This window comes from Tamandua tetradactyla, chromosome 11 (assembly GCF_023851605.1).
Source record: "Tamandua tetradactyla isolate mTamTet1 chromosome 11, mTamTet1.pri, whole genome shotgun sequence".
Classification (NCBI taxonomy): domain Eukaryota; kingdom Metazoa; phylum Chordata; class Mammalia; order Pilosa; family Myrmecophagidae; genus Tamandua; species Tamandua tetradactyla.
This window is the reverse complement of record NC_135337.1, coordinates 308,891-326,766: the sequence shown is the minus strand read 5'-3', so window position 1 is coordinate 326,766 and position 17,876 is coordinate 308,891. Positions and strand designations below refer to the sequence as shown.

Genomic DNA, 17,876 nt, shown 5'->3' with positions numbered 1-17,876 from the left:
TTCATTCTCTCACTTTACCCTTTTAGTTCCCCATACTGATAATCATCATTTCTATAATCTTCCCAAATCTCTTTCTCCCATCTTTTCCTATCTGCCTGTAGCACTCCCTTTAGTGTTTCTTGTAGGGCAGGTCTCTGTTCACAAACTCTCTCAGTGTCTGTTTATTTGTCAATGTTTTAAATTCTCCTTCATTTTTGAAGGACAGTTTTGCTGGATATAAAATTCTTGGTTGGCAGTTTTCTCTTTCAATATCTTAAATTTATCATACCACTGCCATCTCACCTCTATGGTTTCTGCTGAGAGATCCACACTTTAGTCTTATCAAACATCCTTTGTATGTGATGGATCGCTTTTTTCTTGCTGCTGTCTGAATTCTCTTTGTCTTTGACACTTGACAATCTGATTAGTATGTCTTGGAATAGGTCAGGTCTATTAGAATTTATTCTATTTGAGGTATACTGTGCTTCTTGGACCTGTAATTTTTTATCTTTCATAAGGGTTGCGAAATTTTCAGTGATTATTTCCTCAGTTATACTTTCTGCCCCCTTTCCCTTTTCTTCTCCATTTGGGGCACCCATAACATATATACTCATGCACTTCATGTTGTCATTCAGTGCCTTGAGACCCTGCTCATATTTTCCCATTCTTATCTCTATCTGTTCTTTTGTGTGTAGGATTTCAAATGTCCTGTCCTCTAATTTACTAATCTTTTCTTCTGCTTCTTCAAGTCTCTGTTGTATATCTCCATTTCATTTTTCATCTCTTCTATCATGCCTTTTAATCCTATAAGTTCTGCCATTTGCTTTTGCAAGCTTTTCAGTTCTTCTGTACAGCCTCCCAGTGTCTTCTTTATAGCCTTCATCTCTTTTACCACACTTTCTTTAACTCACTGATTTAAAATATTTGTTGGAATTTTTAAAAATTACTTGCCTCAACTCCTGTATCTCATTTGAGGTTTTTTTTTTCCCTTTGAATAGGTCATATCTCTTTGTGCCTCCTAGTATATGATTTTTTTATTTACTTTTTTTTTTTTTTTTTTTTTTGTGGTGTCTCGGCCTCTGATTTTCTTGATTAGTTTGTTCTGGAGGTCATTTTCTTTTTGGTTGGCTTTGTTCTCTATCTGTTCTTTGATATTCAGTTTAACTTATTCTAGACCTCTAACATAGCTTCTGTTTAACTGATCAGAATTTTTCAGCTCTTGTTTTTCTGGTTCTTGTCCTGCTTATATGGAAGTTTTTTTGTGATTACCCTTTTGTGTGTGTGTGTGTGCGCAGTTGTTTCACCCTCAGGAAAAAGCTCTTTCTTCACTGTTCCTCCTTAGGGAATACAGATTTGTTGAATTTTTTTCCCTCTATGTGTTTTAACACTCCTTTCATTGCCTCTAGCAACTTTATCTGGAGATCTGGCTCTGGGAGGAGGTTCTCCCAAGGTTGGATCTACCCCAGATTTTCTCAGACAAAACAGGAGTGGGCAACAGTGGCTGAGTGTCAGAATTCTGACCTGCTGTGCAGGAGACCCAGGTTCATTCCCAGAGCCTGCCCATGCAAAATACAAAACAAAACAGAAAACAGGCCCAGGACTCATGAAGACGGTGTAATTAGTATGAAGGTTCCCTGGGGATGAGACCCAGCTGAGTGCTAGTTTTTCCTGTGAAGCCTCTTAATTCTGTGCTTTTCCTGTCCTCCCCAGAAGATGGCACTTGTCAGCTTGCTGCTCTCCACCAGTGTATAGTGGTACTGTGCTTTCATTCTCAGTGGACTCTTTCCCTGTCAGGGGCATGGTTCAGACTGAGGCTGAGGCTGAAGGTGAGCTCAGACTGTCTCTATTTTCTAGCTCCTGGGGTCTGAATTTTCTAAATAACAGTTATGACCTGTGCTGGGTGTTTCCCCTCTTTTTTACTTGGGGAAGGGGCTGTTTCAACCCTCTGCTCCCTGCAGACTGGAAAATTTACAGGTCTTTCAAACAGCCCCATTTTCCTCCCAACTGGAAACATGTTTGAGACAGGCTGGCTTCAGCTTTTTATAGGTAGAAACATGTTGCGTATTTGAGATAGGCTGGTCTCCACTTTTTGTTGGTTGAAACTCCTGCTGATATTCCACACCCTGGGGTCTAAGTTCTCTGAATAAGAGCCACCACTTGTGCTGGGCCTTGCTCCCCACCCTTTTTCTGGGGGAAGATATGCCCTTTAGAGAACTATCTTCTTCATCTGACTAGTTACTTTGTCTCTCTAGCATTCCTTAATTACACTGTTGTCTGAGGCAGTGCTGAAAACTGAGAATGACCCTGCTTTCTTTAATGGACTGCTAAAAAGATAAGAAGGAGGAGGAGGAGGGGGAGGAGAAGGAGAAACCCTTTTCAGACTAGCCCTCCAGGTTTGCCAATCAAGAGCTGGAGTTGGTCCTAGCTCTATGTGCCCCTTTTCTTGGTGCACAGCCCTTTTCCAGCATTTTGAGCTCAGGCAACTCCAAAAACTTCTGTTTTTATTTCTATTTTTTTCTCATCAGCCCTGCCTCCAGGCCTCCCCACTGGAGGTGGGGCTATTACACATCTCTAGGTTTAATTCTTGTTTGCATATAGAATTATCTGTGTTTGGAGCTGGTATTCAGCAGTCAGAATTTGTTAATCAGACCTGTAATTGGACTTCGTTGATTTCTCCTTCCCTTGCTCTTAGCAGGAAGAGCTTCTGTTTCCCACAGGGGAGAGTCCTGAGTTAGCCTGCCATGCCAGTGGGGGAGGGGCACTAGCCTCCACAGGATGGAAGAATTTACTTAAAGTTTTGTGCTGTGATTTCAGCCCCCCCCCCCCTTTGGAGGCTGGTGTACAATGTGTGTCACATAACCCCCCAAACAGTTTTTCCAGACAGTTCCTGGCTATGTACTAGCTGCCCTAGAGGATGAACTAAATCCCACATTCTCCTATGCCACCATCTTACCCCTTCTCTCCTCTATTGTTCTTGAACCTCTTTCCCTTCTCACCTGTGTTTTACTGTGGGACACCTCCATGTAGTTTAGTGTCACTTAAACTCAGCATGTCCCAAGTTAAATTTTTATCATCTTTTTGCAAATGAAGTCTTCAACTCCCACCTGTGAATTTAAGCCATCTTTCCACCAGTCTCTCAGACTAAAAACCATTGCTTCATTTTAACCCTTTCTTCTCCTTCATCCTCTCTGTGTATATGTCATCAAGTCCTGCTGCTCGTTCCTTCAAAGCAATTCCCATATTTACCCCTTTCTTCCCATTTCTGCATCAGATCTTTATTACCTCACATATAAATAACTGCAATGGTCTTTAAGCAGGTCTTCATGTAACCATCCCAAAATCTCCCCCTCAAACTCTAGCCATCCTGTTCTCTGGCTAATCTTAAACTAATGTTTTCCTCATGCCGTTCTCTGCTCAAGAAACTTCAGATCAATTGATGCTAATTTTCTGGGAAATGATCATGATGATGAATATGCAACTATGTGATGATATTGTTTGTTTCTTGTAATTTTTTTAATTAATAAAAAATTTAAAAACAAAAAACAACAACAAAAAAGAAACTTCAGATCCATAACATTAAGTCCAAATTCTTTTCCCTGGTTGCCAACGCCATCCATTGCACAGTGCCTGGCTTACAGTTGGCCCTTAATACCTGTTCTTTGGGCAATTAGAAGATTAGCTAGACGGAGGGATGAATGACTACTTGTGCATCCAAGTGTCCCACTAAATCTCCAACATCTTCCATTACCCAAAGGCTAGCACTATGTTTACCTCAATTTCCAAGGTTTTTGAAGATGCCTTTTAAAAATTTTCCTGGAAGCCCTTTGTTTTTCTCCTCCATCCTACTGCCACTCCTGCCCCCTTCAACTATTAGTTCATAATACTAATTTCAACTTTTTTTTTGTATTAACAGTGAATTTAAGTCAGTACCATTTTGTTTTTCAGTTGTTATTTTCTAATTGTAGTGTGCATTTTTTCTTCTGTTCAACTAAATTAAAAGTTCACTGAAGACAGAGAAAAGATATACTGTTTGCGTAAATTCTTGCTTATTGCTTGGTTTAACATATACTTTAAAATTCACTTTAACAGGGTGGGCCACAATGGCTCAGCAGGCAGAGTTCCTGCCTGTCATGGTGGAGACCCGGGTTCAATTCCCGATGCCTGTTCATGAAAAAAAAATTGCTTTAACAACTGTATTTAATAACTTAACTTGAAAGACTATAATGTTTACTATTTTAAGATGAACTCTGCTGATGATCATAATATTGCAATCTATAGTTGAACTGGAAATCTGGTTTTAAACAAGTGTTTTGAAATGCTATATTATTAATGCAAAATATGACTATTTCTGATTTCTTTAAGATTTCCAACCAGCACAGGGAAATCACATACATACTTGTGTTATCACAAAGCACAGCTGGCTCTACTTTGATTTCCTGCATTTCTCATCTGCCTTAGCTTCTCTGCCAGAATCTTTTCTTTCTTTCTTTCTTTTTTTTTTTTTGCATAGTTTTTACTAATTAGAGCATCTGTTTCCAATTTCATAACTAGGGCAGTGAAACCTGATACAACTGGTTTGGGACATGGGATTTTCCACCCCTCTAATTCTCTTGGAAACTCCCTTCCAGCCCAGAATTAGATTTTAGAAACACTACAACCTTGTTGCCACACAGGGGTTACAAACGTGGCTATTGTTCTCATTGATACTTCCCAGGTCCCAAAATCTAGAGATCAAAATGGAGATAATGCAAAAGACCCCTACCACAGTAAGGCTTAGGAATATTGCTCCAGATGGGGATATAGTTCTCTAAATTTCAAATAGATCATGTAAGTAACTCTTCATGATGAGTGTTTCCACTTACCTGAAGAGCTTCTTTCTTATTTTTGACAGAGATTTTTATGATTACCATTTAGGATAGTTCTAAGTTCAGTGGTTTTCAAAGTGTAGTTTCCAGACAGAAGCATCAGCGTGACCTGGGAATTTGTTAGGGATGCAAATCTTGGCCATCACCCTAGACCTACTGAATGGAAATTCTGGGAGTAGGGTCTAGCAATCTGTGTCTTAACAGGCCATTTAGGCACTTCCGATGCATCTTAAAGTGTGAAAACCACTGTTTAATTTCAAGACAACTTTATTTTGTAGATTAGGAAATTAATGGCCATATTTAAGTGACTTGACATAGGACATACAGGTAGTAAGTGCTTGTGAATGCATTTATCTACCAATTTTGTAAGCAAATTGCTGACACATATAATTAATAATTCGTTTAATTCATAGTAGTTTATCATGACATGAAATCTGTTGTTTTCCTTTATTATTTATGTTTGATAGTTTCAGAAGTAATCATCCTGTTCTAAGCCATCATGAAAGCCCCTAAGTCTCATCTTAAAAACATGCCTTGCCTGCATCATAAATATGTCATGTGTGCTATAAGTGCGCATAGAATAACACTTTCCAAAGTTGGCAGGGATAGAACTGTAAGAATTTCTTCTTGGCTATATTTTGTCTTCCTAATTTTCAAAGTCATTTTTAAATTAAAGTAGGAGATTACTTTCTGCCAAAGAAACCCTTCAGATTAAAAGTTTTTGGGTAGTATGCATTTTTATATTTATTTACTCTTTTTAACCTTTGTTATTCAACTATACTAGCATATATAAAATTTGTAGCTCTAAGCATTCAGCTCAGTGAACTCTGACAATTGTATATGCCCATGTATAGATACGGAAGTAGAGAACATTTCCATTATTAAAAAGCTAATAGAGAATATTTTCATCACCCCAGAAAGTTCGTCTGTGTCCTTTGCAACCAATTCTCACACTATCTCCACTTCACAATTACTTTCTGATACTTATCACAAATAAGGAAAGGAGAAAATAAATATTCATAATTCCACTCCAGACATAATCACCATTTAATGCCTTATATTTCCTTTGAACTTTCTGGTTATACAAGTCCTGTACACACATACATCATATATATTACAAAAATTCTTATTTCAACTTCAAGTCTTACCACTTTGACTCTGCTGTTAGTGTGTCAAATTGGCACTATTCTAATTTTAAGTCTAGAATATTTTCTAAATTTATTTAATTTTAAAGACAATACATGAATATACATTCATTGCCCAAAATTCAAATGTTACACAGTACATAGAATAAAAAGTAAATGTCCCCCTTCAGCCCTATTTTGCTTGGCTCAGCACAGGTAGTCAGCGTTGACTGACTACAAAATCTTAACCAAGATGATACTAAGGACCATAAACTGGATTTATTACTCCATGGTTTTTCTTCTTTCCTAAATGTTATTTTTAAGTTTTGTTATCTGCACATCAGACCTTTTAGTTGGTATTAAATTATCTTACAATGCCAAGTGATTATGGTAGGACTAGTTCTATTTACTGTATCTTGCTATTTGCATTGAGGTACAGTTTAAAAATTTTTCTCTAGGCGTGAACAGAGTTCTGTCTGTAAGAGTTCTGTCTTTTCTTTGACTGTCAGGAGGTTTATTCTTATCTATGCCTGGAAGCCTAGTTATATATAGCTCTGTCTTTTAGTATATTGAGAGTATATCAAACATATTCTTCTCAAGTAAATTGCCTTTCCATTATTTGTACTGACTTGTACTTCTTATACACCAAGTCATCTGTATATTGTCATTAAAATTTGGAGACTATCATCCAGATGCAAAATCCTATTAAGGAACAGAGCATAATACAAAGTATTATTCACAATTTGCTCCTGAAGGGCACTTTGTTTTATTAATTACTTTGTTTCATTAGCAGTGTTCTAATAGGACAAATGTGGCTTGCATTGACTGTCAAAGATGAGGTCTTGATTAATAACGTCTTATGCACTTTTCTGGACCTTTGAATTCTTACTGTTCTTTAGGACAGTATTTACAATTGGGTATGGCAGGGGTAGTAGCATCCTATTAGGCTGCCTAGTCTGTCTGTCAGAAAGGTCAAGTCCAGGAAACAAGATCACTATAGATTCCAAAGATTGTTGTTTGATTTCTTCTCACTTTGAAGCTCATCTACCCAGAGGAAGGGGAAAGTGCAGTTGTCATGAGTTCTTCTTGGAACTCTATTTTACAGTCTTGGTTTTAGGGCCAGAGGTGTAATATTTAGATAAGACAAATACAAAGTTTTGTAGCCTAATAACGGCAAAATTCTAAGGACTGTCTTTCTTTCTCACAATGGAACAATCAGATGTTCTTTTAAGTAATGAGAGATGAACACAATTTTATGTGTGCAGAGCCCTATAAAGTTTTAAATTAGTTTAAAATAATCTCATTATATTAAATTATTAGCTATTATTTAATGAGCCAAATACTGTTAAAGCTCTTCCCTCCAAACCATCTCATTTAATTCTCGATAAGGAATTTAGAAGTTTACTCTGAGTTCCCATTTAAGACTTGCATACCTCCAGACTACTGAGTGTGGGTTCTGTCCTGGGGATGAGGTTTAGAAATACTTGGGCCTTTCTAACCTCATTTCACAAGGTCAAGCTAGTGAATTTACCATTATTTTACAATTAGGAAGTGTACGCTCTGGAGGACTTCCAGGTGATTGCTGAAGCAGGTTTCTGTTCTTCGTGTCCAGAGCCTGCAAGCCTCTCCAACCGGAAAGAGACCTCCTTATTCTAAGTGGTCTTTGACACCTGCATTCCGCCCCGCCAGAGCTCCGGTCTCCCTCCACTTTTTGTGGCATTCCACGTTCTGTATCCGAAGGTGGAAGGGCTTACAACTGTAAAGCATGGAGTGGGACAGCACTGTGCGTACTGCCTGACCGTGCTGAAACTCCAAACGCTCTTCGTGCCGAGATCTGAGCTCCGCGACAGTCTCCGTTCCCGCTCAGAGAAGCTCCATCTTTTGTTCTCGTTTGTCCCCTCCCCGCCCCCAAGGCAGGACCGTCTTGGACCTTGTCTACTTGGACCTGAAAGAGAATCAGGTGATAGCAATCTACTCTCAGGTATCTGCGTTCCGGAAAAAGCCCTTTTCCTCTTCGATTCTCTGCATCATGTTGGCTAAGCAGCTGCATTCACGTGGGGGGTGCTGGACTCGCCCTCCGGCCGTCGTCTTGTCCCTTCCGGTTTCTTCTGGGGGCGTGAAGGCCAGCCCTCGCTCCCTCAGCGTCGGGGGCGAGCATTTGTCCTCCCTTTTCTGGATACTCCCAAAAATCGAGGGAGGGGGTGCACGGAATTGCTAAAACCTGCCCTCCTCGCCGCATCTGGTCTCACACCAGGACAGCCCCGGGGCCTTCCACCCCCGCGGGCCGAGCGGGCCGAGGGGCGGCGCGCGGCGGCACCAGGTGGCACGGGGAGGCGGCCCCCGCCGGAGTAGCGGCCCCGCCGCGTCCCAGCGCGAGGGTCCGTGAGGGGAGGGCTGCCGAGTTGAAAGCGGCCCGCCGGTGGGCAGGGGCGCCACAGCGTACCCACGGCGAGGTCCTCCCAGTCTGCTCTGAGCAGCGCGCCCACCGCGCGCATGCGCAGAGCTGGCGCCAGCCTCCGGGACTCCGGCTCCCGGCGGACCCTGACGGCGGCGCAGGCGCGGGGCGGGCGGCGCCATCTTGAAATCGGATCGCCAGGCTTTGAGGGTTTGCGTCAGCCGCGGACGGCCGCGGGTGGCCCGACAAGCTGGCCTTCTAGAAGCGGAGGGCGTGGCGGCCGCGGCGGCCGGCGGCGGAGACAGCTGTAGGGGATTTGGCAGGCTGAGCGCACGTCCCGCGCGCTGCCACTCGGCGCCCCCCTGAGGCGCCCCCTGAGGCGTCCCCGCGCCCGACCCCCTCGCCGAGGGCGGGGCTGAGCGCTGGGGTCCCCGGAGGCCGCGCGCGGGAGCCCGAGGTACGGCCCTGCAGGGTGGGGCCATGCCAGCCGGACCTTGCCGAGGCGGGAGGCCGCGCGGAACCAAGGGCGAGTGAGCGATCCCCGGGCCACCGCGGCCACGGGCAAGCGCGGCCCTCGCTAGGAGGGGAGATGAAGGAGACTTGCAGGATCTGTGCCCGGGAGCTGTGTGGGAACCAGCGGCGCTGGATCTTCCACACGGCCGCCAAGCTCAACCTCCAGGTTCTGCTTTCCCACGTCCTGGGCAGGGATGTCTCCCGCGATGGCAAAGCCGAGTTTGCTTGCAGCAAATGTGCTTTCATGCTTGATCGCATCTACAGATTCGACACCGTTATCGCCCGGATCGAAGCGCTTTCCATCGAACGCCTGCAGAAGCTGCTGCTGGAGAAGGACCGCCTCAAGTCCTGCATTGCCAGCATGTATCGGAAGAACAACGAGGACCCCGGCGCCGAGACCGAGGCGGGGAGCGGGACGGTTGACATGTCCGGCCTGCCCGATGTCAGATATTCGGCGCTGCTCCAGGAAGACTTTGCCTATTCAGGGTTTGAGTGCTGGGTAGAAAATGAGGATCAGATTCAGGAGCCACACAGCTGCCATGCTTTGGAAGGCTCTGGAAACCGACCCAGGAGATGCCGGGGCTGTGCAGCTTTGCGGGTTGCTGACTCTGACTATGAGGCCATTTGTAAGGTGCCTCGAAAGGTGGCCAGAAGTATCTCCTCTGGCCCCTCTACTCGGTGGTCTGCCAGCATTTGCACTGAAGAACCAGCCTTGTCTGAGGCTGGGCCCCCAGACTTAGCAAGCACAAAGGTACCCCCCGATGGAGAGAGCATGGAGGAGGAGACCCCGGCTTCCTCTGTGGAATCTTTGGATGCAGGTGTGCAGACCAGCCCTGCACAACAGAAGGAGGAGGAAACTGAGAGAAGTGCAAAGGAACTTGGAAAGTGGGACTGTTGTTCAGACGAGCAGGCTCCACCGCATGTGTGTAACCACAAGCTGGAGCTAGCTCTTAGCATGATTAAAGGTGTCGATTATAAGCCCGTTCAGAGCCCCCGAGGGAGCAAGCTTCCTATTCCAGTGAAATCTAGCCCACCTGGAGCCAAGCCGGGCCCTGTGGTGACAGATGGAGTTAGTTCCGGTTTCCTTAGCAGGTCTTTGAAGCCTCTTTACAAGACGCCTGTGGGTTATCCCTGGGAGCTGGCAGACCTGCAGGAGCTGTGGGATGATCTCTGTGAAGATTATCTGCCGCTCCGGGTCCAGGTATACAGAATGGTTATGTAGTGCCTTTCCGATTAGATAGTGCCTTTCTGGTTCCATAGTACCTCAGGCTTCACCTGAAGTCTGTCTAGTAGCAGGTAAGTAATCTAGACCTGAGAAACTTAGCCATTGAGCTCATTTTTGCTGATTTGTTTTGCCTGTGTTCCATTAATAAATGTGATTCACACTCAGATAATTTGCTTTTCACAATCTTTATCCACGCCTTCCTTTTAAATACCAAAATGACAGGACCTTTCAAAACAGAAAGATAGCACATTTTACCCTGTAAAAAGACTACATTTTTTGCCTTAGAAATCTTTCCTCTTACTTCCTTTTCTGTTAATTTTTCTTTTAGATTTGTAGATGTTTTGTTCCTTTGGCTTTTTGTAAGGGAGTTAGTGTACTTCTTCTCTGGAGCATTAAGTCTTTCATCCCCAGGTATGCCTCAGAATGATTAGAGCAAAAGGGAAAGATTTGGGGAGAATTTATTCGTCTGTTAGTAAAGTATTGCAACATCTGGGCAAGATTTATTATAATTAATAGGTTATTCGAGGACTAATGATGATTTGCTCATAAAAGATATGTGGGAATTCAAGTAGTGTTACTTACAGTGATAAGGAGCCAGTTTGTCTACTGAGCTCTTCTAGGTCAGGTTTGATGTTAAGAAAGAATCCACCTATTACTGTGTGATAGAAGAGGTCCATGCCATTATTCCTTTTCAAATTTCTTGACTACTAGAGAATAGCGGTTGATCTTAATTTGAGATATCAAATGTTTGCATACCAGTCATTTAAATTCAGCTTTGTGTGGGGACCTGACAGATGCATTTTTGTTTCTATAGCTATAGTAAATGCTAGGTTCATTTAATTTTATGAAACATTCTGGTACATTCCTTTTGATACAAATTTTTTAGTGCTACTAAAGGTAGACAGTGTAAAAGGCATTTTTGGAAACCATGCCTTTACATCCCAGAAGTTTAGAGCTTGATAACAGATGAAACTTTTGATTGTCACTCGAAAAAAAAAGTTTGAGGGGGTGGAGGACATTAATTTGTATCACAATAAGAAAAATGTGGGAAAAGTTATTAACTTTGCACAATTAAATGTACACAAAATTTATTAAATTACACAAAGTTATCAGACACAGCATATGAGTGCTTGTAAAAGTATAAAAATCAAAACCATTTTTTTTTTTGGCATGGGCAGGTGAGAACTCTGCCACTGCACCACTATTGCCTGCTGCCAAAAACTTTTAGTGTGTTTATTTGTGTAAAATGTTCAGTATTTGTATGCCTAATACATGCATATTTCTTTTCCATAACTTCCTTTTCATTTATTAGCACCTCACAGCTGAAAGACATAGAAGTCACAAATTAAATATAGTAGTTACATATTAGGATCTGAAAATAGTCCAAGTGGATGGGAAATACTTTTTTTTTTTTTTACCCCTTCACATATAGCCAATATTGTAGAACAGTAAAGACATGGAAAATTATAAGCAAATCATGTTTTTTTTTTTTCTTCCACATTTAATTAAAAATACCATCTTTTGGGGCTTGGACTCATCAAATTTTGCAGTTGGGATGGATTTTAAAGATCATCTCATGCAGTTCCAATTTAGAGATATAGGAAGCTCATGTTTTAAATAGTTCAGTCCTAATAATGCCAAAGATTACTAATTTCAGACAAGACCTTTTTATTCTGTGTGTTAGACTACGTTGCCTGAAGTGCAATTTAAATAAGTACTTACTTTCCAACAAGAGCTCTCTTTTTGTAACCCAAGGATTTGGGGAGGAATCTTTAAGGACTCTGTGAAGAAAATTGTCGTGCTAATGAGCACATTTAAATGATTTTAACTGTACCTCTCGTTCAAGTCCCTCTACTACACTGAATTTGGACATTAAAAGAGTAGAGCTTGAAAACAATTGTGTATGACCCTTCTGCTGTCATCTGGCTTATGTTCTTTACTGTTTTTATAATAATAACGTATCAGGAGGGGATAATAACGTTGAGTGTGAAGGATCATGGCATTTGATTATTATGCCATTTTCCCCAGAAATTAAGAAAATGAGGTAAAATGTAAAGATAACTTGGGCTCAAACTGTAAATAAGATGTGTAATTTGGATACCTGATCTATTGTTTATCTGGTTGACTTATAAACTCCTTAAGGGCTGTGATGCTTTATGGTAAATGAGCTAAGTAGGACAAAGGCAGACTGGTTTTTGTTTTTATGAACAAATATGGAAAGAATAGAAACCATAAATGAAAAAAAAATGTTCCTTTAGTTAAATTCTACTAGAAATATGAAGAAAACCTCATATCTTAAAGGATGAGATTGTTCTAAAAAGTCATTTTGATTCCTTTGTTTAATCCTCCACCTTCCCCATCTGTGCACTATTAAATATCACTATCAGGATTTGTCTTGATTGCTTCTCTCCCTCCCTCCCCACTTCCATCTCTCTCTCCCCCTTTCTTTCTCTGTCTTATTTTAAAGGAAAAAAACAAAACAAAATGGTGTAGTCCTCCTGCTTACTGTTTTCTGGTTTGCATATTGATTATTTGCTTTCTACAGAATTTACTGCAGAGGACCCAGATCTGTTCACATAAAGAAAGATTCGAAGCCTTATTATATTCTAGCTGGTAATTTCCTTCTTTCTTTATTGTCTGGCCCTGAACTAGAAAAGCTGTGATAGAAGGGGTGTGATCCCTTAGTACAGAGCAGTTCTGAGAGCTCTAACTCACGTACAATTTCCCTTTCTATCTAAATTCAGTGAGCAGAAGATATTTGCTTCAAGCCTGCTATGCCAGTGTCTGCTCCTTTGTGATTATGCTAAGTCTGTCTCTTTAGCTGCATTTCTTAGGTCATGATGGCCCTTTAGAAGGTTTAGGAGTTAGATGTTAGTAAAAGATTAGACATTTAATTTAATCCTAGTTGATGGTTCTTATCTCCCATTGTTAACAAAAGAAATCGCAGCAGCTTAAGTTTACGACATGTTATTATGAGGACCAAGAAAAATGTGAATGCCAAGAAAAATGTTAGTCCAGAGAATCTGAATATCTGCATTTAATTATTTAACATTAGCCCTGAAGGCAGTTTTCTTTCTTTATGCTGCAAAGCCTTAGTCCTAACCCTGAGTTACAGATGACTTAATTAAAATGATATCATTACAACATGAATTTCATAGCCTGTAGTCTGAAGATTAACATTGACTCAATCAAATCTAGTATTACTGATTTTAGGCACCATGCAATCTTCATTAGAGTGATTGGCTTAAGTATTTGATATTTCACAAGAATTCATTGTGAAATATTGACTCAGTGAAAATTACCGTTTTTTTTTCAGATTGTTATCTGAAAGGATTTTTCTGAAATGTAAAATAATAAAGTATTAAGAAAGAAGAAGTAACAAGCGTCTTCCAGCATTCAGGCCGATACAGTTATGCTTTAAAAAATTATGGGCTTTAGAGTGATTTGAACAGCGAAAAGAAGTATTTGCAAAGCCCCTTGGGGGAATGGCAAGAAAGGGGGAAAATTCAGCTTCCGCATTTGGAGAATTCCTCATGTTCTCACAAGCAGTGGGGACAACCAAATCAATAGGCGGAGCCCTCAAACTTGGGGTTTGTTCATTTATATGAAACTTACCCCTGCAAAGGATAGGCTAAGCCTCCTTAAAATTAGGCCTAAGAGTCACCCCAGAGACCCTCTTTTGTTGCTCAGATGTGGCCTCTTCTCTCTCAACCAACACTGCAAGCAAACTCACTGCCCTCCTCCCTCTACGTGGAGGTGTAAACCTCCCTGGCAACATGGCTCAGAAGTCCTGGAATGAGCTGGGACTCAGCATCAAGGGATTGAGAAAAACTTCTTGACCGAAAGGGGAAAGAGAGAAATGAGACAAAGTAAAGTGTTAGTGGCTGAGAGATTTCAGAGTTGAGAGGTTATCCTGGAGGTTATTCTTATGCATTGTATAGATATCCCCTTTTTAGTTTAAGGTATATTAGAGTGGCTAGAGGAAAGTGCCTGAAACTGTAGAGCTGTGTTCCAGTAGCCATGTTTCTTGAAGAAGAATGTATCATGATATAGCTTTCACAGTGTGACTGTGTGATTGTGAAAACCTTGTGTCTGATGCTTTTTTTACCTACCTTATGGACAGATGAGTAAAACATATGGGTTAAAAATAAATAATAGGGGGAAACATGTTAAAAAAAATTATGGGCTTCACATGATTATTCATGACAAGATGGGTGTAGTTGATTTCTAGAACATTCTGTACTTTTCTGTGGCATTCTTTGCCTTTGAAGTTGATGCCTGTATATATATAGTCTAATTTCTAAGAGAGAGTCATTGAACAATTAGAATGTTGGACTAGAGTTAGAAGACAGGTGTGTTTTTGTTTTTATTCGTGTTCATTCATTAAACAAGCCCTTATGTCCCTCCAATGTACCTGGCATTATGGTAGGCATTGGGCTTATAGAAATCAGTGAGTCATTACTGACTTAAGTACATTCAGTTTGATCGGATCCTTTTCCTGATTTTCTGTGTGAACTTGGACAAGTTAGTTACCTTCTCTAGATCTCCATTTCTGTATTTGTAAAATGAGGTTGGACCAGATAGATAATCTATAAAGTTTCCTTCACAGCTCTGAGGTTCATTGGTTTGAAGTGAGTACATATGACCACCTTCCCTGATTTTAAACTTGAAGCTATTTTCTTTAATTCTGCTTGTAGTAGTAGGTTAAATTTTAAAAGTATCTTACAGTAGATTATTGAAAAATTATTTTATATTGAAAAAGTAAGAAACCAAGAGAAAATTTGTGTTAACATCTATTAAAATAGTTTTCGCTCCCTATCCCTCGACACAATTCACATTGTTTCGGGGAGGTGCCCTGTTACATAAACAACAACAAATATCTAAAGTGAATTCTAGTAATCATTATCTTTGCTTCTTTTCTTTTTCTCCCTCACCCTCTGTCCAAGCCACCAGCAAGTCCTGTTGACTTTCAAGCATATTCTGAATCCATCCACGTTTCTCCCCCTGTGTTACTACCACTGTAAACCAAGTTCCTGTTCTCTTTCCTGCACTGCTGCAGCCGCCTCCTAGCTGGTCTTCCTGTTTCTACTCGCGTCTCCCAGCAGACCATTAACTACAGAGCAGCTAGAGTGATTTTTTAAAACTTAAATATGATTGAATTACTTTTCTGTTAAAAACACTGCAGTCCATTCTCATTTCAATTAGAGTGAAATCCAACTTCATTAATCCTGTTATACAATGTTATATGTGATTTGGACCCTGTGTGCTTCTCTACTTCATCATGTATTACTTTCCCCTTTGCTCATTATGCTCTAGCCCCATGGAATCCAGTGTGGTAGCCACTAGCTATATGTAGCGGGACTACATTGAGCTGTGCCGTGAGTTTAAAATACACCGTAAGTTTTAAAAATTTAGTATAAAAAAATGAATGTGAAAGATCTCAATTTTATATAATTACATCTTTATAATAATATCTTGGATATACCGAGTTAAATAAAATTTTATTAAAATTAATTTTACCTATTTTTACTTTATTCAATGAAGCTATTAGAATATTAAAAATTATGAATGTGGCTTGCAGTATATTTTTATTGGAAATGTTACTGCAGCCACATAAGTCTTTCTATTTTCCAGGCTCATACCTATCTTAGGGCTTTTCCTTTAGCTGTTCCTGCTGCCTAGATTGTTCCATTGATCTTTGTAGGATGGACTCAGTGTCATTCGGATCTCCATTTAAATGCCACCTCATAGAGACCTTCTCTGATCAAGCAATTTAACTTAACCACTAACTCTCTGCCACCCTTTCCTGTAATACTGCATAGTGCTTATCGTTGTCTCATGGTTTGTGGGTTTGGTATTTGCTTGTTTTTTCAGTCTAGCTCACCCATGCCAGGCCAGCAAAGATCCAAGAGAGGAGGAACCTAGTTTGTAGTCAGGAACGACTATAACAAAATATCTAGGTTTGCCTAGGATAGTCCCAGGTTACACATGGTGCCCTGACATAATTATTTACAGTGCCCTTTCAACTCTTCAAAGTGACTTGACTTGAGTGATAAATTATATTGTCACCCCACTTATAAGACAGTGGTATCAGATGTTAACATTTTGCATCCATTATTAGCTCTATATTTTTCCTCTTTTGTTTCCTCTGACTAGAATACCCTTCCTTATCTACTGTAGCCACCTATGGAAATCCTATCCCTCTTTTTATACCCAGGTTAAATTTTATCTCTTCCAAGAAACCTTCCCTATCTTTCCTGTTGAACTGAGTGTCTTTCTCTAAATTTTTATGGCATATAAACTCTTCAGTAGACTGAGTCTGATGGGAATTAGTACCTCGTATTAAACAGCATGGTATTCCTCGCAGTACCTTGCTTGTACTACTTATTACGTCTCAGAAAAATTGGTAAATAGCACTGAAAGAATAGGAGACATTTTATTTCTGAAATTTTCACACTTCCATTTGTTTACAGAAAAGGATTTAAGGTAAATTGTAGTCTCACTGCCTGGAAGATGGCAATAAAATTTTGAAAGCCTGAAGGAATAAAAGAATGAATGACAGCTGCCTTTTTATTTCGTCTAATGGACTTGTATATTTCCTAATTGAAGTGAGGGGTGGGGATGAAGAGGGCATTGTGGGGAAATGGAATTGAATGCCATAGTATAGTGGCTTGGAGTTGTGTGCTCCAGAAATATGTATTTTTATTCTTAATACATTCCTGTGAATGTGAACCCATTGTAAATAGGACCTTTTGATGAGTTCCTTCAGTTAAGGTGTGGCCCTGACTCGGGATGGGTGTTAATCCCACCGGGAGCAGCCATAAACTGCAAGTCAAAGGAACCCAGAAGAAGAAGACACTGCCATGTGCATTGCCGTGTGATGAAAAAGCCGAGGAATCCCGAAGATTGCCGGGAGCAATAAATTCCATAGTTAAGCCAACACATTGTATGGTATTTGTTTTAGCAATTAGGAAACTAAAACAGTTTTTGGTACCGATAAGTGAGATTCTGCCATAACAAATAACTAAAAATGTGGAAGCAACTTTGGAGTTGAGTAATGGAGTTGAGTACCTTGGTAGAAGAGCCTTAAGGGAGAAAGCCTAGTTTGCTTTGAAAAGACTCTTGGTAGAAATATGGACTAAAAGGTATTTCTGATGAGGCCTTAAAATAATACACAATTGGAAACTGGAGGAAAGGCAATCCTTGTTATAAAGCGGCAGAAAACTTGGAGAAATTGTGGTCTGATGTTGGGTGGAAGGCAGAGCTTGTACGTGTTAAATTTGGATATTTAGCTGAGGAGATTTCTGTGCTAAGTGTGAAATATATACTGGCTTCTTCTTGCAGCTTTTCGTAAAATGTTATAGGAAAAGCATAAGCTAAGAATTAAACTCTTAACAACAAAGGAACTAGCAATTGGTGATTTTAAAAATCCTCAGCCTATCCAGAGAATATGCTCTGAGACTAGGGCCACAAGCATCTCTATCAGCGAGGGACCTCCCTGAGCCTTTAGGAAGTGACTCCCCAGACAACAGGGATCCATGTGAGGACTTAACTGAAAAACCCTTTGCTAAAGAAGTTGTGGATGAACATGGATCCAGTCAGCTATTTCAGTGAAAGTCAGGATTGGGAAGTTGTATTGTCTGATGGTTTGGATCTGTTTGAACCACATGCAAAGCTATCAAGGATTTTGCAAAATCTGTATAAGCAGACTCCCTGCCAGTCTGGCCCAGAAGGGACAGAGAAGGGATGAATTGAAGGAAGAATGATTTCAATTA

The 17,876-nt window shown here is 40.7% G+C and overlaps 1 protein-coding gene across 22 annotated transcripts in view; it reads left to right on the top strand.

Annotated features, from left to right (window-relative positions):
* Positions 1-17,876, top strand: part of PDE4DIP (phosphodiesterase 4D interacting protein) — a 212,731-nt gene that overhangs the window by 100,955 nt on the left and 93,900 nt on the right. For 12 of the 22 annotated variants that reach the window (XM_077119697.1, XM_077119708.1, XM_077119703.1 and 9 more), the window contains exon 1: positions 8,832-10,077. The exons of 8 other annotated variants lie outside the window; for them this stretch is intronic. In XM_077119697.1, the coding sequence (XP_076975812.1) occupies positions 8,953-10,077 (1,125 nt within the window). In that variant the 5' untranslated portion in view covers positions 8,832-8,952. Of the gene's footprint in view, positions 1-8,831; positions 10,078-17,876 lie in introns of those variants that run through there. 2 more of the 22 variants (XM_077119712.1, XM_077119713.1) reach the window with 2 other exon arrangements.